Genomic DNA, 26,202 nt, shown 5'->3' on the forward strand with positions numbered 1-26,202 from the left:
TGCCATTAAATAAAAATATAAGCTTCAGTAATATATCAAAATTTTTTGACAGTCTACTCAGTACAGTTCATTTTAGGAACAAGAACGGTTCACTATTAGGAAATATATCATCACAATTAATTACATCAAAAAATTGAAGGATAAACTATATGTGTATAATAAATGATTAAAAAAAGGTTTATTTCATAAAAATTTAGTCATTCCTGATAAGAACTGGTTACAATAATTTAGTAACCAAATAAAAGTATAAATATAACACTTCTTAATATAAAACATTAATACACACAGAAATAATTAATCATTAGACTTCTCTGATTAAATGTCTGAGAGACAATACAGCAAAATGCTTAACATACATTGAAGTCTGGCAGTAGGAATTGAGAAAGGATGACAAATTTGCAATTTTCTGCATACATACACAAATATATGTATATTCAAACACTCATACACATATATATATATGTACATACATTCACACACATAAATACCACCAAATTCATATACAAAAATGTATGTGGATCCCTTCACAGAAAACATATAAAATATACATAAACATACATTTGTACTTATTTTCTGTCAAAATACTAGTTTACCTGTTTGGGTAGTCGGAACAAGGAATTCTTATGGAAAATGTCCTTAGCCTGGCTCCATGTACCATCAATGATGATGATTGTGGAAGGATAAACAGGAGAATCTAATATAAATTCTTCCAAATTAGCAGCTTCAGCCCCTGGATATAATATTAATGTTCCAGACTTCCGGCAAACAGTTGAAAGTTCAGGATCTCTAAAGAAATTTTTTAAAAATATATCTTTATTAGCTTGTTGGAAGAAAAAAAGTTTCATTATTCTTATTGAATTTCCTAATAAAAGTTCCCCTCTATCTAGTCATTTGTCTAATCAAATAGAGGTACTAATTTGTTTATAAAATATTAATTGAAAGACTCAAAATGTTGCGCAATCCTTACTGATTCATTAGCTACAATTCTGCCCCTCTCCTCTAGTCTTCACATCTTCACTGTTCTTCCCCACTGAGCCTTTTCTATCCAACTGCTAGTGACATAATGTTAACTCTTCCGAAGAAGTCTTCTTTTTCTCACTATTTCACCTGTAATTTGAATTGTATCAAAGCCAACAACTGGTACTGCCTAGCAATCTGAGCACAATCCCAACAATCCTATCATAAACCTGGAAGCAATGGAAGAACCACAAGGAGAAGTTAGGTAAGTTAGGTTGCATAGGTTATGCACAAGCCAGATTCCTAAATTCACCATGTATTATCTATCCAGTCCAGTTATAAGGTTAACTGATTCAATATTCATTCATGTGTCAAAGCATTTTGGCACTGGAGATGTAACAATGAATGAGATAGCCTCTGCCCACAAGAATAAAACACTCTTAAGGAAGAAGGAGAAAAGTTAAAGAGTCTATTAAAGACAATGTCATCATTTGGACTTCCAATTTCAGCTCAGACATATAAAAAACTTTGAAAACCATCACTCCCATTCTGACAAGAAAAACGCTAACTAACTAAATACCAACAACTTTTCTTAGACCCATGAGAAAATTGAGGCCACTGGAAAAACACTAAAAATTAAAGAGGCAAGGCAAATACAGAGAATTACAGCCAAAACAGTTTACTGGAGAGCAGAAACCACAAAGCCAGTAACTGGTAGGAATATTTTTAACATTGACAAATTACTGCAGGCTGAATGCAGACTAACCTTAGTTAAAACTCTCAGGGGCCCAGTCTTGGGGAGGCCCATGGTTCTGTGGGTTTTACATCCAAAAGCCCCACCAGATTCTCACAGTGAAACTTTGAGAAAAATCCTGTTGTGTCTAGGGCACGGAAAGGTGACAAATAACCATCTTGAAATATGCCCACAGCATTCTCAATAGCAAAGGCCTTCCTTCCCTCAAGGGTAACTACTTTATCCTGGCTTTTCCAACCTATTATGTGGTCATGGAAAGGAATTAAGTACTAATACACATTACAACATGCATGAACCTTGAAAACAAAGTGCTAAGTGAAAGAAGCCAGTCACAAAAGTCCACACATAAAATCCAATTTATATGAAATATCAGATATCAAATATGAATATCAAATAGTCAGATCCATAGAGAGAAAGTAGACTAGTATTGCTTAGAGCTGAAAGGGACAGGGATATGGAGAGGACGGACGGATAGGAATAGGTGTGTACAGGGTTTCTGAGGTGATGAAACTCTCAGTTCTAAAACTGACTTGGTGATTATTGCAAATATCTTTGATTTAAATAAAAATCACTGAATTTGTACATTTTAAATTGATAAATGGTGTGCAAATTATATCTCAATAAAGCTGTTTTAAAAAAAGAAAGGGATAGGCAAAGCTATCCCATGATAACACTAATCAAAAGATAACTGCAGTAGCTATGTTAATTACATACAAGGCAGACCTAAGAACAAAGAAAATTATCAGGGATGAAAATGGTGTTACATAATGAAAAAGGGGTCAATTCTCCAAGAAGACATAACAACCTTAAAGTATACACTTAACAACTCAGTGTCAAAATATGAGGGTAATTTTAAGTTTGTGGGAAAATGGAATTAAAAGATAATATGAATCTTTCCATGAACTTTTCGAAGACCCCTGATATTTTAGGCAAAAATTAATAGAACCAAAAGGAGAAATAGATAAATCCAATAGAATAGATGGAGACTTCAATACCTTGACAATTTTAAAAGAAAAGAAATTATACAAAGTATGCTCTTGGACTATAATGGAATTAAATTAAAACTCAATAAACAGAAAGATAGCTGGAAAACCCCAAAATATTTGGAGATCAAACAACACACTTCTAAAGAAACCAGGGGTCAAAAAAGATGTATTAAAGAAAATTTAAACTATTTTGAACTAAATGAAAATGAAAATACAACTTACCAAAATTTGCACGATATAGCAAAAGCAATGATTAGAAGGATATATTAGAAAAGAAGATCTAAAATCAGTAGCCTAAGCTTCTTCCTTTAAAAAAAAAAAAAAATCTAGAGAAAGAAGAGCAATGTAAGCCTAAAGCAAACAGGAAAAAAAGAAATAATAAAACTAAAAATGGAGATCAATGAAGCTGAAAACAAGAAAACAACAGAGGAAATGAATGAAACCAAAAGCTGGTTGGTATAGACTCAATTGTATCCCCTCAAAATTCGTATGTTGAATTCCTAACTCCTAGTACCTCAGAATATGATTGTATTTAGAGAAAAGTAAATCATCTTTAAAGAGGTGATTAAGCCAAAATGAGGCCACTAAGATGGGCCCTAATCTAATCAGACTGGTGTAATTATAAGAGGAAATTTGGAGACACACAAGAGACCAAGGCAAACCTGCTCAGAGGGACAACCATGTGAACAGACAGGGAGAAGGTAGTCATCTGCAAGGCAAAAAGAGAGGGATCAGGAGAAACCAAGCCTGCCAACATTTGCTCTTGGACTTCTAGCCTCCAGAACTGTGGGAAAATAAATTCCTTTTCGGCCATCAGTCTGTAGTAATTTGTTGTGACAGCCCTAGCAAATTAACACATTGTTTCTTTGAAAAGGTCAATTAAAATGATAAAAACTAGTCAGGATAATCAAGAAAAAAAGAGAAAAGACACAATTATCAATATCAGAAATGAAAGGGAGGTGATCACTACTAATCCTACAGACATTAAAAGAATGATAAAGAAATACTATTAAAAACTCATTGCCCACAAATGTCATTATTTAGACAAAATTAACAAATTCCTTGAAAAACACAATCTACCAAAACACACAAAGAAAAATTTTAAAAACTGTAAAGCTCTGTAACTATTTTTAAAATTGATCAGTAATTAATTATTTTCCAAAAAAAGAAAACACCAGCCTACACAGTTTCACCAGTCAATTCTCTCAACATTTAAGGAAGAAATGATATCAATTACCTACAACCTCTTCCAGATAGTAAAAGCAGAGAAAATGCTTCCTAATTCATTCTATATGGTCAGGATTATCCTAATACCAAAACCAAATCAAGAAATAACAAGAAAGGAAAACTACAGACTGATATATCTCACGAACATAGATATAAAAATCCTCAACAGAACATTAGCAAATTAAACCCAACAATGTATAAAGAGAATTATCTACCATGACCAAACAAGATTTATTCCAGGTATGGAAGGCTGCTTTTAACATCCAAAATTAGTAAATGTAATCAACCACATCAATGGACTAAAGAAGAAAAATCATAGAACTACATCATCTGACACAGAAATCACATTTGTCAAAATCCAACACCCACTCACGTTAAAAACTCTCAGCAAACTAGAAGTTCCTCAATTTGATAAAGAACATACAAAATACCTGTAGCTAGCATTATGCATATATAACAGTTCCCTACAATCAAGAACAAGGCAAGGATGTCCTCTCTCACCACTGTTATTCAGCCCCTAGTTACTGCAATATAAGGCAAGAAAAGAGAACAAATGACATGCAAACTGAAAAGAAAGAAATAAAACTGTCTCCATTCTCAGATAACCTAATCATTTGTGTAGAAAATCCCATGAATTGACCAAAAAAACTCCAAGAACTAATAAGTGAATATAGCAAGGACATAAGATACAAGGTTAATATACAAAAGTCAACTGCTTTCCCACATACCAGCAATAAACAAATGGTATTTGAAACTTTTTAAATACCATTTACAATAATACGACCCCAAAATTGAAATACTTACATGTAAATCTAATAAACTATATAGAATACCTATATGTGAAAAATTACAAAACACTGATTTAAAAAACCAAAGAATACTCCTTAATTCTACAAAACTTGATAAATGGCAGAAAATATTTCCAGATAGTTTCATGGTAACCAAAAAAAACCCAAAATCCTCTACTAGCAATTAACATAACAAAATAAAACAAAATAATCCTTATGTTCATCTAATAAGATCTAACTAATTTAAAATGTTAAAAGTAGATAAATAACCAACCAAAGAAGATCTAACTAACCGCTTTAGATTTACAGAATTATTGCAAAGATAGTACAGAGTTGCGTATACACTACATCCATGTTCTCCTATTATTTATAAATAAAATATATGAAAACAATAGCACAAAATATTGAAGGGGGTTGCATGCATTTATATTTTTGTAAGGTTCTTATGTTATATATTTAGTATGCAACACCAACTCAAGGTAAATAAATTAAGAATGCATAATGTACCATGAAGGAAAAAAATGATTTAAAAAAAAAATAAGACAAGTATAGTATAATCCATAAAATAACCACAAAAGGCATACCTAAAAAGCCAAGAAAGAGAAAGAATGAAACAAACTGAAAAAAACTCAATAACCTATAAGACATCTAAATATAAAAGAAGAACAAAGGATCAAAGAACTGATAGGACTAATAGAAAACAAATACCAAGTTCAGTAACTTAAAAGCAAACAAATCAATAAATGGAACTGGAATAATCTCTATCCAATTAAACAACAAAAATTGTCAGATTGGATTTAAAAACCAAGACTCATACTATACAGATACTAACATCACACACAACAGACTTTAAGACAAGAAGTATTACCACGGACATTTAATAATGATAAGAGACAATTCATCAACAAGACACAACAATACTAAATACATATTCACCTAATAAGAGTTTTAAAATACACAAAACAAAAACAAACAAACAAAAAAAACACAATGTAAAAATAAATCCGTAATTTATAGCTGGAGATTTTAACAAATTTTTCTTGTTAATTGAGAGAAAAGGTACACATAAAATCAGTCAGAATACAGAAGATATGAACAACACTATTAATCATCTTGACCTAAATGATATTTGTGTAACACTACAAAATTCTAACAACTGAAGAATACACAGTCTTTTCTTGTGCATTAAGAAGTCACCAAAAAATAGTCCATACACTGGAATATAAAACAAGTCTTAGTAATATTTTAAAACTTGAAATCACAGAGTATGAATAAATTAGAATAGAAATAAAAATAATGTTATACATCTAAAATTTCCTCAATTATTTGCAAAGTAAGCAACGCACTTCTAAATAATCTATGTGCTGAAGAAGAAATCACAAAAGTAACTTGAAAATACTTTGATCTGAACAAAAACAAAAATACAACATAACAAAAGTAGTGGGGTGCAGCTAGAGCAATAATTAAGAGAAGAAATTTACAGACTGAATGTTCATATGAACAAAAAAGAAAGGTCTAAAACCAGTTACCTAATTTTCTTCTGAGAGTTATGAAAAGAAGAGGCAATTAAATCCAAAGCAAGCAGAAAAAGAAAACAAAGAGTAGAAATCAATTAAACAGAAAACCAGAGAACAGAAAAAAATAGCAAAGCCAAATCGTTGTTCTTTAAAAAGACTGATTGAGACAGATGAAGAAACAAGAAAGATAACACAAATTACCTAAATCAGGAATGAAAAAGAGGCTATCACTACAGATTCTACAGACATAAAAAAATAATAAAGAAATTCTACAAACAACTTTATGACAATAAATTCAAAAATTTAGGTAACATGTACGATTTCCCTGAAAGGTACAAATTACCAAAACTAACAGAAAAAGAAAAAGAAAATGTGAATTTCCTTACATTTAATAAATACATTATATTTGTAAGAATGAACCTTCCCACACATAAGAACGCAAGAATCAGACTGTTTATCTGGTGAATTCTATCAAACATTCGAGGAAAAAATAGTAAAATTATACATAAATTATTTTTGTTATTTCTGCTGTTTGTTGTTGTTGGTTTTTTTGTTGGTGGCTGGCCGATACAGGGATCCAAACCCTTGACCTTGGTGTTACCAACACCATGCTCGAAACTAAGTGAGCATAAATTCTTTTTGAAAACAGATGAGTAGAAAATGACCAAATCATTGTATAAGGCCAGCATGAACCTGATACAAAAAGCTTACAACAAAGTTATCAACCCAAATCCCTAATAAGCCAAAAAACCAAAATTTTCCCTCAATAAATCAAACCCAGCAATATACAAAAAAAAAATACTATATTATGACCAAGAAGGGTTTATCCCAGGAATGCAAGTTTCTTTAACATTGAAAAATCAATTTCATAATATACCATATTAATAGAATTAAGGAAAGAATCTACATAATCATTTCAATAGATGAAGACAAAGAATTTCATGAAATTCAATAAATAACTATTCATGATAAAAATCCTCAGCACTTTGGGAACTGATAAATGGCATCTACAAAAATGTACAGTCTTCTGGAGATCTACTGTACAGCATGGTGACTACAGTTAATAATAATGTATTTGTACACTTGAAAATTGCCATGGGGTTAGATCTTTTTTTTTCTGACTGGTAAGGGGCTCGCAACCCTCAGCATGGTGTTGTCTGCACCGCGCTTAGCCAGTGAGCGCACCAGCCATCCCCATATAGGATCCGAACCCATGGCCTCAGCACTACCAGCGCCGCACTCTCCTGAGTGAGCCACAGGGCTGGCCCGAGGGTCGATCTTAAATGTTCTCACTGCAAAAAAACAACAACAAAAAGGACAACTATTGTTATAAACTTGTTTAATATAGTTGCTGCCTTGGCATCCATTTTAGGCCTCACATAAGTTGTTTGCAAACCAGTCAGGCCCTGTCACCTTCGGCCTAGTTAAAACCTCCCTTTCCCATGTGGGTGTTTACCATACAGCCCACTTGTTCCTCATTAACCCCAAACCCAACACACCACAGGCTGCAGACCACAATAAAACTTAATGGTCAACACCAGAGTCATGTGAGTAAGTTCTCCCTTCACATTGTTTTCTTTAAACTAGCCAATCTACAACCTATGAAGAAAAGCCTAAGGGATAATGCCCATGGACTTTAATAAAGGCATACTCCCAAAGGTCTCCCCTCAACCCCCACCTTCCCCACCCAATGACTGAGTGCCCTGCCACCTCCAGAGTTCCAGTTGCCTCCCACTGGCACCCTAATCAATCCGGGAGTAATAAATTTCTTTCACTTCATGCATTTTGGCTTTACTTCCTCTTTGTTTCTCACCTGACACATCCACACTACAATATTCTTCTCAATATTATTTAAGGTCTTTAACAAATTATAACAACTATGTGAGGTGATGGATATGTCAAATATAAGCTTGATTGTGGTAATAATTTCAATATATACATACATCAAAACATCACATTGTATACTGCAAATATATGAAATTTTCATCTGTCAATTATACCTCAACAAAGCTGAGGGGGTAGGGAGACGTACAATCAATATCAATGATTAAATATCAATATTTAACCATGTTCCCTGAGATTGGGATCAAGGTAAAGATGTTGGCTTACACCACTTCTAATAAACATTGTACTGTGCCCAATACTGGCCCCAGTTATTGCAATAGGCAAAAAAAAGAAATAAAAAGCATAAATATCAGAAGGGAAGAAGTATTAATAACCCTACTTGCAAATGATAAAAGATAGTTCCAGGAATGTACAAAACAATTTCTACAACTAATAAATAAATTTAGAAAGTCACTGGAGAGCTGGCCTGTTAGTTCAGCTGGTTAGAGCATGGTGTTACAACACCAAGGTCAAGGGTTCAGATCCTCATACCAGCCAGCCACTAAAAAAACAAAAATGAAAATCCAGGATCTCCCTCTAATTAGCTATGACCTGGGCAAGTTAAAAAGTCACTGGATACAGAGTTAATACACAAAAAGCAACTGTTTTCTTATATACTAGAGGCAAAAAAAAAAAATAGAAAATGATTATTTTTTAAATTCCATTACAAAGGACACCAAAAGCAGTATGTCTCTTAATCATTCTTCTTTGATTACATCACATACTTTAACAAAAGCTTAAATTAGTCATTCAGTTACCAGATCAACATTAAATAGTCTTAATCTGCTTTAATATAAAATTCATCAGAATACAATAATTTACTAAGTAAGCAATATATTAGGCACCATAGAAAAAACTGGATTAAGGGGCTGGCCCGTGACTCACTTGGGAGAGTGTGGTGCTGATAACACCAAGGCCATGGGTTCGGATCCCTATATAGGTATGGCCAGTTAGCTCACTTGGGAGAACGTGGTGCTGACAACACCAAGTCAAGGGTTAAGATCACCTTACCGGTCACCTTTCGAAAAAAAAATTTTTTTTAAAAAAAAAGAAAAGAAAAAACTGGATTAAACCTAATACCCTACCAACTTAAAGGCTCCTTTAACAAAAATGAAATAAAATATATTTCCTCTTTAGATTCAGCATATATTACTATGAAATTCAGATAATTCAATATTCCCCTTTTTAGACCATTTCAGTGTGTGGGTTTCTTTTTTGTTTCTGTTTTTGTTTTGTTTTGACTTATATTATTTTGTTTGGAAGGAAGGCTGAACTTAAATTTTTTGACCACTTCCAATGTACCATGTTCTGGGTCTCATGAATAAGTTGAAGGAAACCATTTTTAAAGATCTACGTAGAAATGAATTATTTTAAATTGCCCTAAGAGTTAATTTACCTTTCTTCACTGAAGCGACGACCAATCTTTACTTTACACTTGTCCTGGGGGAGGCATGCTGCTAGTAGAGGAACTGTCCGCAACACTTTGTTTTCCTTTAATTAAAAAATTAATTAAAACACAGAATTTTACTTAGATAAACACACTTTTATAACTTTTATGATGAATATCTGACTCATAACTTTACATATAAGTTTTCTGTTGGTTTTTTTTTTGGCTTTTTTTTTTTTTTTTTTTTTTTTGGTGGCTGGCTGGTACAGAGCCAACATATAATTTTCACAAGTCTTTTACTACAGTTGAATAAAAAAAGGTAAATTTTTTCCAATTTGCCAGTACTATTTTGGGGGGCTTTTTGTTTGTATTTTGGGTTTTTTGGCAGCTGGCCAGTACAGAGATCTAACCCTGGACCTTGGTGTCATCAGCAACTCACTCTTAGCTAATTGGGCAGCCTCTGATTTATCACTATTAAGGATAATTAAAGCACACCTGTTTATCACATTTGTGTATGTTTACAGGTTTTCTAATCAAATAACATTAATATGTATAATAGTTAGGATTATGAAAAAGTAAATTTGTGTTTAACAAAAATTAATCATTTATTCTGACAAACTTTTTATTTTGATAGTAATTACATTTTGTACTATGTTAGCTTGAAGATAATTGCCTAGATCTTTATGCCCAAAAAGCAAAGGAGTACTCAAAAAACAATGAGGCATATCAAAGTGACACAGAAGCCACTCTTAAAGAGCTCCTAATGGCAAAATAGAATAATTTGAACAACAAAACAGATGACATTATTGGATTATAACCCATGTTAAGACAGAGTCCAGAATGATATAAACGATTGGATAAATAAACAAGGGAGAAGGAAAAAATCTTCCTTACAGAAGAATTCTAAATAACAAACATAAATACTCCTTAATCCAGTAAATGGAGCATAATCTCTCCCTCCCACTTGAGTGTGGGCTGGAATTATGGCCTTGCTTCCAAAGAATATACAGTATGGAAAGTGAACCAAATAGTAACTTTAGAGAAATCTGGTGACCATTTTGGAAAATTCCATTAACTTGACTAACATCAGTGATTTTTTTTCAATGTCCTAGCTTTCAATACTAGAAACCACCTTTCTTGTTGCCATAAGAATTCTATCCTTAATCCTGTAGCGCCAGGTGACTAGCTACTAGCTACTTAGGTGGGTATTAGGACATTTTCCAATGTTTCATGTATTGTTCTCCCCTCCTTACCATCACTATGAGTCTCTGACACAGACTTAATCACTTTCCAAACTTTTATCAAAGTAATACATGTATATATGTCAAATTAAATAGTGCCAAAAGATTTAAAATGCCACAGCTATTCCCACATGTACTCCCCAGTACCACTTCCCAGAGGCAATCACTTTAACTCTTTTAGCTATTTCTTCAGGTAGTTATCTCCATGTTTCCACATATGTCTTATTTCTTGATTTATCGGTTTTAGATATTACCTACAGACTACCAATATCATCATAATAACTCACATTAATTTACACAAATTTAAGTGTAAATATGTGTGTGTGTGTGTGTGTGTGTGCGTGCGTATGTTCATTTACTTTTCACAATGAACCTGTAAAGAAATGTCTTGTGTCATGTCCATTTTACTTACAAGGAAACTGAAGCACAAGAGGTTAATTAACTTGCACAGGGTTACAAAGTTTCCAGGGCCATCAAGGATTTGAACTCAGGCAATCTGGCTCCTTACTCTTAACTACTGTACTTTATAATTACAGCCTCTCATAACAAATGAGGATTTTTGTTGTTGTTTTGTTTTGTTTTTTTGGTGGCTGACCAGTACAGGGATCAAACCCTGTATCTTGGTGTTATCAGTATCACGCTCTAACCAACTGAGTTAAGCAGCCAGCCCAAGGATTTAGCTCACTTAGACCACTCCTTACTTTCACATCTTCTAAAATTTTTAGTTAAATCAATTAAGCAGTGTTTACAGCATAATGGCTAAATATACATTGTTCACAAAGGCCAAGTAGTTTAACATAACATTTCTTTTTCGTGAAGATTTTTGTTATTTTTGATAACTGTTTTGTTTTTATCCTTAAATAACTTTCTACATACATAAACTAATCTTTCAAATGCTCCATCATACCACCTCTACATCATCTACTCCATCAAGTCTTCTTTTCCCAAACTCCCTTCCTAGAGCCTATCCAAATGGTTTTTGATCACTTATTTATGGGGAAGTCATCAAATTGACATTATCGGAAACAGTGCTGAGGTTAAGCACAGGCAGCCCTGTATTACTGAGTTAGATGAAGACTGGAAAGTTCCCTTGTTGATAAGAAAAAACAGCATGGATGTACTTGTGTATGCATAAAAAACATTTGTAGCACACACATTATGGACTGATCATCTAAGCCATGGATTGATCATGGTAAAAAGTAAATTAAAAAAAATAAGGAAGGTGAAAACATTAAAACTGCCACAAATCAATGAAAACACCCACATTTTGAAAACCATCTTATGTCCAGAATCACACGATAATAAAAAGGCACCATGCTATTCGTACTGCAAAATTAAAAGAGCATTCACCACAAAAAGTCAGATTTTAATCAAAACTGCTATGGCCAGCAAGCTATTATTTTATGTAAATTTGAGCAAGGCAGTGTTGTAAGTTCAAATACAGTAAACAATGCTAGTGACTAAGCTGTCAAAATCCTGACAAAAGCACATTGTTGTTAAGATGAAAAAATGAGGTCGTGGAACAAATGGAATAGTTACAATTTGCAATAAAAGAATAAGTGTTTCATCATTTGAAAAAATGTAAAAGATTAATTTTTTTATATCTTTATTAAAGTCTTCAAATGATATAGGCTTCAGAAATTTAAAAAATAATTATTCCTTCTTCAAAAGTATGACTGGATCTACGATGTCCTGAATTCCTAAATACGAGAGGAGTTTTAACTTTAGTTTACACTAAATCCATTTTATACCATGCATTAACTAGTTTTGTATTAACTGTAATTTACGGTTTTCTATATTCTCCTTCCCTCCCCTCTTCATTACTGCAGTTAAGAATTAAATACTCATACACACTGGCATGTGCATAATTCTAACCAGTATAGAAAATTATTAATTAAAAAGTATATTACAAAATATACATGCTTGTTCTATTCATCTACAAGAAACAAAAAATGTATTTATATATTCATTTTGTAAGACTAAAATGCCAAGTTACCTCTACTTTAGCTAGAAAAGACATCAAGGAACATAAGCTATGACCAAAATTTAAAAAGCAATTTTCTTTAGCTCTTTACTCACAAAAATATCATCTTTTCTTCATCCAAAATTGTTGAAGTTCTAAATTTCTATACTATTCAATATCACTGTTTATCTGTCTCTAAAGCATATGACCCTACACTATCACATAATTTATAAAAAAAAAACTATTTTTTCCCAAAGAGAAAGAATTTATTATCCATTTATTTTCAGAAATGCTAAAGAGTTAGGCGGATGAGTATGTTTATCAGTCTGTTTTCTCTTGTGCATTCACAATCCACCTGAAATTGTAATATTTTACAAAATCTTACCTCTGCTGGATGCTGAATTATGTACAAGTAGGTAGAGATATGCAGAGGGTGCACTGGTAGAAATGGACACAAACACACTTTCTGAGGCCGGCTAAAGGGTTAAAAAAAAAAAAAAACTTGTAAGTTTTGAAAATAATGATATAACAATATCCTAAAACTTGAATATAATCTCAATTTGTTATACAAAGAGGTTTGCTAAACCTACATTATTTTCAAAATCAAACACCAAGAACGAATTTAATAGATCAGACTTTAGACATGAGAATCTGGCAAAAAATTCAAATAAATTCTATACCATCTAATATAGAGGTTACTTCGAAAAATTCTTTTTTCTTTTAATTTTGATATTTTGTTCATCATGAATTTCTTTGTATGTATTTTTATTTAGTTAGTTTTGTTTTGTTTTTGGTGGCTGGCTGGTGCAGGGATCTGAACCCTTGACCTTGGCGTTATCATCACCAAGCTCCAACCAAATGATCTTTCTGGCCAGCCCCCAAAATTCTCAATCTTAGTTATCTTTAGTGGAAGAATACTCATAAGTCATCATGGTCCTTGTATTCGTGAAGCAACACTTCTCCCAACTTGCATTCCAAACAAGAACAGATCTGATGTCAAAGAGAAACCTGGCAACTCTTCTATATCATTTGAAGTTGGAGGGAACAATAACATGATAAAATATTAGAATATAATTACCACCTAGAGGAGAATTCTAATCAAACTTAGCCACCAGTCAATACAGAGAGCTTACCAATTGTGAGAGGAAACCTAAGGGGCCACCAAATTATATTTGTCTCGAATTATATACATGAAGTATCTACCTTATCTATTGATTTTGCCTTTTGTTACTGTTTACTTTGTTTTTGTTTACTTACTTTTTAGTGCTTTACTATTTGTTTAGGAAGGAATGCATAGTGCAACACGACCCCACCTCCTCTTTCCCCAACCCAACCTGGAGTGGATGATTAACCCAAGAAAAACCAATACAACAGCTCTGAGATGATATAGTATGATTGTTCTTCCCCACACTGGATCTCCTCTCAGGAATTTGAACAGACTTACAGGGATGGAAAGAGTTGTTCTGTGGTCACAAGAATAAACACAACAGAGGAGCACTGTTGATGGAACTGGGTATAGTGACAAACAGATTGAAGATTTCTATAAGAAAGGATTCCTCTTTCAGTAAAAGGATGAGCAGGATGAGGTATATCCAAATTCTAAAATACTTAAGATTCTGAATTTTTTAATATTAAGTTTATCAAAAGCATAAGCTAGGATGATCCAAAACATAAACACACAATGCAAGAGAATCAAGTAAAAATTGATGTTTCTTCAACATAACCAGGCAATTTAAACAGCGCAGATATACCCTAGCAGCACTCCAATGTGTAGGGTGGAGTTCAACTTTGATTTTTTTTTTAATAATTCTATTTAAATTTTGGCTGAAGAAAAGCTGTGAGTCCACAAACATTAGCTTAATCTTTTACAAATTAAAATCCTAATATAGTAATACCCTGGGCTGCCACAGAACCTTTTTATCTTAAACAAACGTTTTCTAACCTTTAATAGATGAACCACCTATGATGCTATGTTTTTATAATACATATTATCATTCATTAAATGTGTTGTGCAGCATCTGTTATTAAATTGAGTTTAACTTCAACTCATTTAGAGGATTTTTAGAATTATAAAAACCTCAATATAAATGAAGTTCCTCAGCGGTATCACAAAATCAACTTATACAAACTGCCCTTTTTAAACTCTCTACAACAATAATTTATCCTCAGTGGACTCTGAATAAACTCAGTGAAAATGTCAAATGAGACATTTTTTAAATAAAAAAATCCAACTGAAACATTTTGCCTCTTAATACAGAGCTCTGAAAATCTAAATAACTAAATACAACTCTCTACAGAAATCAAGTTATCTTCATATCTAGGAACCATTAAGAATATTTACCAACTGTGCTCCAAAAGTCTATTAAAAGTTGGTCATCTGGAACTGGTTAGATTCTGAGGCCACACCACCAAAGTCAATTTAACCCGTAAATCTATGCTATAATTACATTATTTTAAGTACACTATCTAACCAGGACCATACTGTTTATGCTCCAGGACACTCCTCTGTCCCCTTGTTTGCAAGTTTCTCTTACTCTGAGAGCTGAATTCTCTGCCTTTTATTTTAGTCATATATATTTCCTTTATATTCCTACTTGTATTTCGACAAGCGTACTTCAAAAAGCTCATGGTAAAATAGAACTGAAAGATACTCAAATCTTTCCACGAACTTTTTGAAGTACCCTCACATTTTAACACTTGACCACAGTACATGACAATGTTTTATCTTCACATTTGCCTCTCCCTTCTAGACAGTCAACCCTCTTAGAGCAGGCTTTTCATTTAACTTTGTGTCCTCTAACACAGTGGTTCTCAATCATTAGCTTTCATTAGCATTTCCTAGAGGGCTCATTATAGACTGCTAATCCCTACCCTGACCTCCCAATGCCCAGAGGTTCTGATTCAGTAAGCCTGAGAACCTGCACTTCTAACAAGTTCTTCAGTGGTGCTGATGTTGAGTGGGTAAGAAATGAGGGGGTGGAGGATGGTAAGACCACGGTTTGAGATGCAAGGCACTAAGGCTCTCCACCTCACTGTTGTTTTTTTTCCAAGTGAAGTTGAATTCATTCATATCTAAATCCTGATCATATATCCATTCCCATCAGCACCTGAGGATTGGCAATGCTTGATGAACTTTTTCAAGAAGTAGAAATCAAAGAACAATAAACAACAAAGCTGTGGACAAAAGTGCTACCGCCCAAACCCTTCCCTCTGCGTGAAAATCTGACCTTCACTTAACTGACTAGCTTTGTTATCCTGACAACCTGACAACTATATTGCTAAGCAGCACTGTATGTAATTAAAATGACCCCTGACTAGTAGACTGCATATGGACTGGAGAACTATAAAGACCTTATGGGGACATCACACTTTGGGTTTCCCTAAACTGGAACCCTAGAAACTCACTAGAGAGTTGTTATAAGAGATATTGGCTCCTGTGGGCATGAAGATATGAGACAGGATCCATACCTGCCCAGTGTGGAACATCACTTTCTCCCTGATCTGGACTGCTATGCTAGACTGCCACAAGGATTCCAGCAGAAAAGAAACATCTAAGACTGCTCTAATGCAAGCTGTGGCTCCTGTCCTATATCTTTCTGGTATCATGTGTGGCCTACAGTAGTCTTCTACACCTGAATGTCTAGTTACTGGCGCTCTGCCTGGTATCTTGCTCCAGGTATCTTTGGGACTTGATTCTTCACTTAGTCCAGGTCTTTGCTCCAATGCCCCTTTCTAAAACAAACCATCTCTTCTCTCACTATCATTCTCTATCTCTATTCCCTTATCCTGGTTGATTTTTCTTCATAGCATTTTATCTCTATTTGACATTATATTGTCTGAATAGACAGTGTAAGCTACATGAGGGCAAGGACTTGGCCTACGTTTTTTCAGTGCTATATTCCCAGCATATACCATAGTGGGCTCTCAATAAATATTGTTGAATACGTAACACCTTTACATTCTCTCTTACCTCCACCTTGGGATGCTTTTCTCCTCCTACACAATTTCCTATACCATCCATTCATTTTCTTACATATCAAATTTTGATCTCTCCTCCATGCCCTCTCTAGTTCTTAAGCAATTATTAGTATTATTAGTAGTATTTTGTATTATAAATGAAATTCAGAGTGTCAGGTCTTCCTTTGTTATACTTTGTGATGCTTTTAGTAAATGATAGCACATAAGAGGCAAAAAATACTTACTGAAGAAGATATTTACTAAAGAAAAAACAGCTACATACTTTATGTGTAAACGCTGTAACCTTGATTTAAGCTAAAACTAATTGCTTTGGCTCATGCTTTGATATGCTCATAAAACATCATTATCTATTTATTTTAAAATATGTCCCCTTTATTAACCTAATTCTAACTATAATTACTTCAACTAATAAAATTATAGTTCTTTAAAACATTTTTGCAATTCCAATTGACCAACTTCATATTTAGCAAGTTACTTTATAATATGAATTCGTGCTTATTTGTTACCTTAATACCATCCTTTCTCATACTTTCCTCCCCTATAATGTTCTGCACGCACTATGTTAGTGACTAGCTGTCCAACAGTTAAACCATCTCTTACTAAACTAGTGCAGAGTGATTGCTCTCCTCGTTCTAAAATCTTTTTCCAAAGAACAGAACAATCTCCCTACATCTAAACTTAACTATTAAAGATTTAAATAATTCAGATAGGAAATGGCTAAATAATTTATGAACTCAACAAATTTTTATACAAATATTTACAGCACACCTATGTGCCAGACATTAGACATTTGGAACTATAAAACAAAGATTCCTGCCCTCATGGAGTTTATTTGTTCTCACCATGCCAGAAGAATTTTTTAAAAGCTCCTTGATTCCTATAAGCTATTATACTTGACAGGAAGGAAAAAATACCATATAATTACACATCAAAATTGATTATTTATAAATAATGAACTTTCATTTTTTCAAAAAATCAAGGGCTGGCCAGTTAGCTCAGCTGATTAGAACATGGTACTATAACACCAAGGTCAAGGGTTATGATCCCTGTACCAGCCAGTTGCCAAAAAAAAAGAATTAACATAAAAATTAAGCTATTTGTATAACTTATATAGATTTGAGGAATAAAAGTTAATATCCAAAGAAACATAAACTGGTCAATTCGGTATAGGTTTGGGGAATAACATTAAGTGACTGACAGTGTCACTATCTTGCTATGTGACCTTGGGCATGTCACAGGTTTTCAATTTCCTCCATCATAAAACCGGTAACAATGAGGTACCAAAAAAGTAGTTGGAAAAACTACTAAATGGCAGGCAAACATTATACAAATGTAATCATTAATGGTTATTATTTTGAGCTAATTTAAATAGAATGACCAAAGTAGGAGCTGAGATTTTTCCCTTCTCTACATTTAAATGTATTATAAAAAACACTATAAATACGGTTTTTCCACTCATTAGAGTTTATCACCTTTAAAATCTATACAACCCAATATTAGTTATATTCTTAAAAAATAAATGAAACCTTCAAGTAGTTTCCCTAGGGGAATTTCATGAAATAAGCTTTTTCTTTTTTTCTCATTAAGGATGTAGTAATAAATATGTAGGCTTCCTGTCAGACTAAGATTGACTTGCTTCCTAAGTGAATGCTGTAATACAAAAGTAATCTGTCACTCTAGGTATGCTATCTCTGACAACCTGTGGGCTAACAAAAATTATATCTGACATACAACTAGAAATGCTAGGACCTACAAAAACATCTTGCAAAAGTTTAATTAAATTTCTTACATAATATTCACTGAAAGCTTTTTTCTCATGGTACTGATTTTAATCAAAATAATCTTACTTAAGTAAACTTTAAAGATTAGTGAAAAGATTTACAATAATTACTATTTTTAAAGGATTTCTTCTATCCAATAAACAAAAGCAAATGTAAAACCCAGAAAAATAGTGCACCTCAAATTTTCCAGTACTCAACTAACTTTTTCATAGTCCCAACAAAGTGAAAAAGCAAAAAACAAAATGTTTTGTAGGTTTTAACTGGATTACACTTGAACACACTGCATTACACACAAAAAAACTGCAACCTTCTAATTTTAAAACAGGCTTTGGAAAACTAAATACCACAGTGCCCTCTGCTGTCATTTTAAAGAAACTAAAATTATCTGCAAGATAAACTACAGTTTTTAAATTTCTGAAACTATATATTCAACATAACCAATGAAAGGAGAAATAGCATTATATTATTATTATAAAATTACAATAAATTTTCATCATAAAAGAAAAGTAGATAACATCTTCCACGCCTGACTACTTTAAGTATAAATAATAACATTCTCATAACCCCTAAAATTGATTTTCTTACTAGATTCTTTTATCTTATAACTGGCTTCAGGAACAAAGGAAGGATAGATTTGGGTGGGGGAAAAAATCACTGTTGTAGGAGAGAAAGTAACTCTAAAAAGAAAATAAATATCTTCAGATGAGAGTTTCAGAGGCCTGTGCCCCAGAGGGCATGCCTAGAACAGTAGAAAAATTATCAAGATTATCTGAACTGTGGATTCATATCTTACTAACAATGAATCTCACCCTAAGGATATACCGTTCTTTGAAATACTGAATTACGATAGTTAGACTTCATGATACTATCATTATTTAGCAAGACATTTTAAAATAATTTCACCATTATTTCTTCCTTTTTAATATCTATCTTTGTATATGTTTTCAGGCACATTATATATTAGTATATAGTAAGTGTGTGTAATTATAAATAAGTATACCTATTAAAAATACAACCTAAGTTTTTTTAATCAACTGTGGTATGTGATTAAAATCATTTACATCACTGGCCTAGAGATAAGTTTGTTTCTACTATAGGATCTATAATTTTAAAAGTTTAATGAGTATTTTTATAATTAAAGGAGCCTTCAGAGACAGTTGCCTGGAGAACAAAAGCCTATGTCCAGAGAGAGAACTATACACAGCAGCTATATAAAGCCCCTACTAAAACTGGAATGACAAAGTGACAGATCAACTAAGACTGAGAATCTTATAATCCTTTTGTATTCAGTTATCCTATTATTATCTTCCTTTCCTTTTACAGAAATATAAACAAATATTTAAAAAAGGAAACAGCCTTCTTAGTAGCAAATTAATCACTCTTTCCTCTGCAAATGCTTATTTTATACTTCCATAATGTGTCTTAAATATTACTTAGAACTTCTGCCAAGCATAGAGATTCTCTCAGATTTTCTCACTCCTCCAATTCCTTAAAATTTGCCCTGAACCCTAGATCAGCGAGACAGATTAGAGCCATGCCTCCTGTCTCCTTGCAGGTCACCCACAATAAACTTTTTTTTTCCTCAAAAACTGGTGCCATAGTATCGGCTTCTATGCCTATCGGGCAGCTAGCCCCTTGCTCAATAATAATGCCAACATATAGGCACAACACACTGAACAGTGCTTGTTGAAGGTTTATAGTAAGCTGGCTCTTTCGTAGCCATCTTTTCGGAGCAAGTTTCTTTGCCTCTCTGACACTCATTTTATCCACTGTAAACTGTAAATGTAGTGATTGAAAGCTTACGTTCCTTCACATTTGTCTATATCTTATCTTTTCCATTGAATCCTGAAGACTGAATAAATAAATGGCCGGAAAGAAGGGAGGAAGGGATATGAGGAAAGGGGGACTGAGAAAATGGAAGAAAAAAAGACAGTTTTGTGGCTGCTATGTCTCTGGGAATGAGTCAATTCATGCTATCAAAGGACAATAATCTCAGAAATTAAAACTTTTAGGGATGTGTTGACACCTAAAACTCTTTTAGAGATGTCTTGACACCACTGAGTGCAAGTTGTTTGGAACTGTGGATCTTTACTGGGTATTGCCAAAGGCTCTTCAAAGAAGCTGTGCTCTTTGAAAAAAAGCCTTGAAAAAGAGCACAAGGATATTGATTTGAGCAATGTCAGTAACAGAAAAAAAAAAAATCAAGGAATGGATATAAAAAATATATATTACTTAGACATGTTTCCTCTCACACTTAATTCACTATAAATTCTAAAGGAAATAATTTCTTGATCATTTTTGTATGACTCCAGCTGTGTATTTATTGGGTATTGGATATTGAATAATGAGTAAATAGATAAAGAATATCCACATGACCTATCAAACTGAACCTCCAGGTCTGTGTGTAGCAGAATTCTATGCTCCTTATCCACTACACTACTAAAGGGAACAGCATGAACATCCATCCTTTTAAGCAAGGAGTCAAAGGCTAAAGTAGATATACTTTACAAAGACTAGCACAGAATGAGGGGACCACGTTACTAGGAAACATTTTCTTTTTGTTTATTCGTTCATCTCTTCCCTTATCTAAAAACTGTCTATATTTGAAAGTACAGATTTTGTATAGCTGATTTATTGAGGGGGGGTCATCTTCTAATTTTATAAAAATGTCCATTTTTTCAAAAGAGCACAAAGAGAATTGAGAATTTTCTTTGATATAGAGAAAATATATGAAGGGTTAGGTTAGTGTTACTTTACTACATCAAGGAGTACAATATTGCTATCAATAAGGCACTGATTTCGATGACCCCCTTTCCAAAAAATAAGTGGTTTTCATTAAGCCAACATTTCTGTATAGCTGATAAGTGAGTACTGATGAAAGCCCAGGATGACAAAAATCTCCATCATGATGCAATTATTTATGGTGACCTGTAGCATTAACACATGCAAAATTATTAACTTGCCCATAATCTCTGAATCTAGAAAAACTACCCTAATAGCAAAGATGCTGGATAACAACAAAACAGATTAATTTCCTAAATAATAATGATATTTCATGGAGGAGGAAAAGAAAGAGCGAAGAGGGAGTAAAAAGAGAAGAAGGGAGGAAAAGGAGAAGGGAGAAGAAGAGTGGAAAAGGTAAAGAGAAAGAATTTAACATTTACTGCACACTTTTATGTTACAAGCACTATGCTAAATACTTTATTTTCTTTTGTTGTTTTGTTTTGTTTTTCTATGATATTATCTTTTATTTTTACTTTTTAAAAATTTTTTTAATTTTTATTGACTCATAATTGATTATACATATTTTGGGGGTTCAATGTTGACATATGTTCATCAAATCAATATTACTAGTATATATATTGTTACAAATTGTACTTATTCTTTATGCCCCTTGTCCAATCTCTCCCTATCCCCCTCTCCATCCCCCCTCCCACCACTGATAACCCTAGATTTCTTCTCTCCCTCTGAAAGAGTAATGGTTACTCTGTTGATTTGTTGCCTAGATAATCTGTCTGATGCTGAGAGGTGTGTTCAGATCCCCCCAGTATGACTGTAGAGCAGATGCTTCTTCTGTCACTCTGGAATGGGATTTGTGGAAAAAGACATCCTCTTCTTTTCTTTGGTCTCTGCTGGTGACTCTCCTTGTGTCAGCACTCCAGTGGCTGGTGGACCATCTGCGCGGTGGTTGTGACATCTAGCCACTCGTGGCAGCATGGTTATTGTGGTGGCTGTGGTGGACTACCCACATGGAGATGATGTTTTTAGCATGCTCCTTGGCACTGGCCATGTGCCTGGTTGTGGGGGGGGTCCAGTCCCCGGCTCTATGCCTCAGAATCCTGGGCGGGCCCCAAGGAGCTGGCAGTGTGCCTGGTTATGGGAGAGGATCCAGTCCCTAGCTCGATGCCTCAGATCCCTGGGCAAGCCCCAAGGCACTGGCAGTGTGCCTAGTTGTGGGAGTGGGTTCCGGTCCCCAGCTTCATGCCTCAGGTCCCCTGGCAGGCCCCGTGGTGCTGGTGGTGTGCCTGAGCCAGAACTAATTTTTTGTTCTTTGCTTACTTCTAAAATGGGGGAACTTCCTGTGGGGACCAGTACTTGAGCTGTGTGGTTGAGCTAAATTTTTGCTTTGCTGCTGTTTGCCTAGGGAAGGCTTTTTGTGCAGCTCAAGGTTTAATGGTTCACCTTATAGTTACTTCCAGATCTCCAGAGACCTGGTGCATCTGGGTTGTGCAGAAACTCTGATCTGGACCTGAGTCTTTTCATTAAACTGCACCCCATGCAACTCTATAGTCCTGACCAGTTTCTTCTGAGTAGTCCTGCACTGACTAGGGGCAGACTGGCTGTCCTTGCTGTGCCTCAGTGTTCTTCCAGTGGGCCCGTCTCCCCCACCAACCATTCTCCAAACACTTCCCACGGGACGGGCTGTGCACCGGTCCCTTGTGATGACTCACCAGCTTATGAATGGCTCCTCTTTTTTCAGTTGTTGTGGCTCCTTGCTCCTGTGTGGGTCCATGGGAACTCTATCAGTGGTCTTGCTGGCCTAGGGGCCACCAAGGCCCTCTTCTCCCCTGCCACCTCCAAGCAACTCCATCCAAAGGGCACAGCTGCAGCTTTTATCAGCTCCTGCTTCATGTGCTCAGCATCTCCAGCCTTAAAGTGGCCATGGCCCAAAACAGTCCAAGCAGTTTTTTCTTTCTCTCATCATGGCTTCTCCCACCTTCATGCACTCCATAAGTCTCTCCTCCTCTTCCCCTGAGCTCTAGGGGCCCCAGCTTAGCTGTTGTTGCTTTTTTATAGTTGTAAATTGATTGATTTGTGGGAGAGAATGAAGCTGGGACTATCTATTCCGCCATCTTGACCAGAACAGAGGAAGAGGTTTTATCTAAATACTATATTTTCATTTAATACTCACAAAACCTGTCAAAATGAGGTAGTATTATTGTCCTAATTTACAGATGAAGAAACTAAGGCTTAGAGAGGTTAAGTAACTTTCCCGAGAGAAAACAGAGCTGATTCCAAAATGTATGCTTTTAATAAATACATTTTACTGATTCCATGTAAGCATATAAAGTTCGATGAAAATTTTTAACATATAACTATCAGCTGCTTTAGACTCCAGAAGGCAATGGTCTAGAATTAAAACATCTAGAGATAAAGAAACAAACCTCAGAGTCTGAAAGAGGTTCCATAAGCAAAAGGTCAAAGCTGAAACATTCATACAATACTCCAGTATAAAATGGCTGAAAGTAATTAAGGATATGTGGTTTAAAATGCCAGAAGAAATATAAGAAGGTCAACCCACACGAAGCTAACCATATAGTGGAGAAAACAGACAAAGTCAGGAGTCAGAAGAAGGAATTCAAACTTGGAAGACAGCAAGAAGGAAATGTTCCATACAAACATGGCATTTGAGCTGGACCTTGAAATAGAGTAAGATTTCAGACAGCAGAGATGAGGGAGGAGTTTTTAACAGAGAGAGAATAACAGAACAAAAAGCACAGAGGCGAACATAAAAAAAATCTGTTTTTAGGGAGCAATTCATTATATGTGGAGAAGGAGATATGTGAAGGGCATAGTGAAGGAAGAGACAAATGGGCAGGCTGAGGACTCACCTAAGGACTGCAGATATCACACAAAAGAGTATGAACTCCTTTCTCTACCTAAAATATAAACATGGAAGATCTCCAGAAAAAGAATAAAATGAGCAGATCCAGATGTTAAGAATATAATGAACTTCATTGAAAGGGAATTGGATAGATGACAAAATGGTGGTTGGAAAACTACTTCATTTACTATAGGACTGTAAAAATTCACAACAGATCAATGGCACTGAGAAAAGCCAGGTATCAAAGAAGAGTTTAAATACCACCTCTCCTAGGAATCACCAGGGTCCCTCCCACCTCTGTGCTCCTAAACCACACTATTCATGTTATATTACAATTATTGGCTTATGTGTGTTTCTCCCCTTAAAGTTCCTTATGGTAATGGCCAAGTCTCATTCATTTTAATACCCCTAGTACCTAGCTTGGTGAAAGGAGACATATAATAAACATTTGCAGAATAAAATATCTGAGATATCTTTACTCAGTAATGAGATGTGACTGCAGAAGGAGACTGCTTCCAAACCATACTTTATGTAAGGCTAGAGTGATAAATTACACTATTCAGACTAAAAGTTGTACTGCCTACTTCCTCGCCAAGAAGAGGCACAATTGATCTGATTGAATCAGACTAGATTCCAAGACAAGGACTGAGCCATACTTCGTAGAAGCTGAGGTCACTAAGTGGTAACAGGTCCAATACTCAGAGAGGCCTTCTCTGTTTTCTATTTGATCCCTCCAGATGGCTAAATGTTCCTAGAAACAAATCTGATCATTACTATCACCCTGTTTTACTCTGTGTTCAGGTCCTATCTCTTTGATCTTCAATGGTAATATTTGGGCTTGACAAAAGGGAAAAATTGGATCGTAAGCCATTTAGGCTAGGTCACATGCTCTGGCCTAACTCTCCAGAAAGCTCTGCATGAGGGATTTACAGGCTCAAGCAAAGCTGGCAACAACATAGTATGTTGTCTCAGAGTCTGACATTTTATTTTTGCCACACTTAAAAGCTAATAAGTTGGTCTATTTCATGGATGCTAGCAGAAGATATGAGATTTCTGAATTAGAGACAAAGTATTTTATTATTCATGGTATCACAAGCAGCCCAAATGTTTATGTCAGTTCCTCATATCCCTTAGGAGCAAAGTGGAAGATCAGTGGGTTGTGTTACAAGAGAGAAACATTGAGCTTGGGAAATCACTGCATTTACCGTAAGGAGCAAACAAGCCTGCTCTTTGCAAGGAGAAAGATCTTGTCTCTCAAGGTTGCTTAGTACAAACACAACCCTGAGAATTCAGGACCCTGAATTCTTAGCATAGCCAAAAAGATATATAGAAGCGTTAGACACTGTAATGGATTGAACAGTGTCACCTAAAAAGATATTTCCAAGTCCTAACCTCCAGTACCTGTGAATGTGACCTTACTTGGAAATCAGCCCTTGGAAAGTAATACAGAGACCCAGGGAGGAGGATCTCCTAATACCTTCTCACTCACCACTGTGCCCTATGCACATATCAGTATTTCTCTTGGTAAACTCAGAGATATCAGCTATAGTTTGGGGGCAGTCACTGGCATTTCTCGATACCCTCACCAGCAAGCTATCTTAATACTACCAAAATCCCACAATGTCTCCTAACATCTTTATTAGTTACCTAGACATATAGAAGTATTTGGCTATTTCTTTACCATTCTGGCAAATTTATAAGAGTAAATTTCAAAAGAAGGCTGTAAGATGTTCAAGTTTAAAAAGCATTGGACAACTTGGTAGAGCACTATGTTGGATCACCAAGGTCAAGGGTTCAGATCCCCATACCAGCCAGCCACCAAAAAAAAAAAAAGTTCATGGAAAGATTCACATTACCTTTTTATTATTATTATTAACATATTCATTATTACAAATCATAATTTTTCTTTATGCCTTTTACCTGACCTATCACTCCCCAACCCCACTCCCTCCCTGCCCCTCATCTCTAGTATCCTTGGGTTTTTCTCCTTCTGAAAGTTCAAAGCATTGTTGTGGTTCATTCATTAGTTCATTCATTCTTTCTTTTTCTTACTATCTATCTTTTTTCCTTCCTTCTTTCCTTCCTTCTCGCATCATCTTTTAATTTTATTTTTCCACAAACTTTTTCAAGTACC

At 34.6% G+C, this 26,202-nt stretch overlaps 1 protein-coding gene across 1 annotated transcript in view; it reads right to left on the bottom strand.

The window, feature by feature from the left end:
- The window catches only part of DTWD2 (DTW domain containing 2), a 131,565-nt gene that overhangs the window by 92,586 nt on the left and 12,777 nt on the right, over positions 1–26,202 (bottom strand). Inside the window, exons 2-4 of the mRNA XM_063088001.1 lie at positions 13,090–13,180; positions 9,510–9,604; positions 594–786 (exon numbers count right to left, since the gene is read on the bottom strand). Coding sequence (XP_062944071.1) covers positions 594–786; positions 9,510–9,604; positions 13,090–13,180 — 379 coding nt within the window. The remainder of the gene's footprint in view (positions 1–593; positions 787–9,509; positions 9,605–13,089; positions 13,181–26,202) is intronic.

This window comes from Cynocephalus volans, chromosome 2 (assembly GCF_027409185.1).
Source record: "Cynocephalus volans isolate mCynVol1 chromosome 2, mCynVol1.pri, whole genome shotgun sequence".
NCBI lineage: Eukaryota > Metazoa > Chordata > Mammalia > Dermoptera > Cynocephalidae > Cynocephalus > Cynocephalus volans.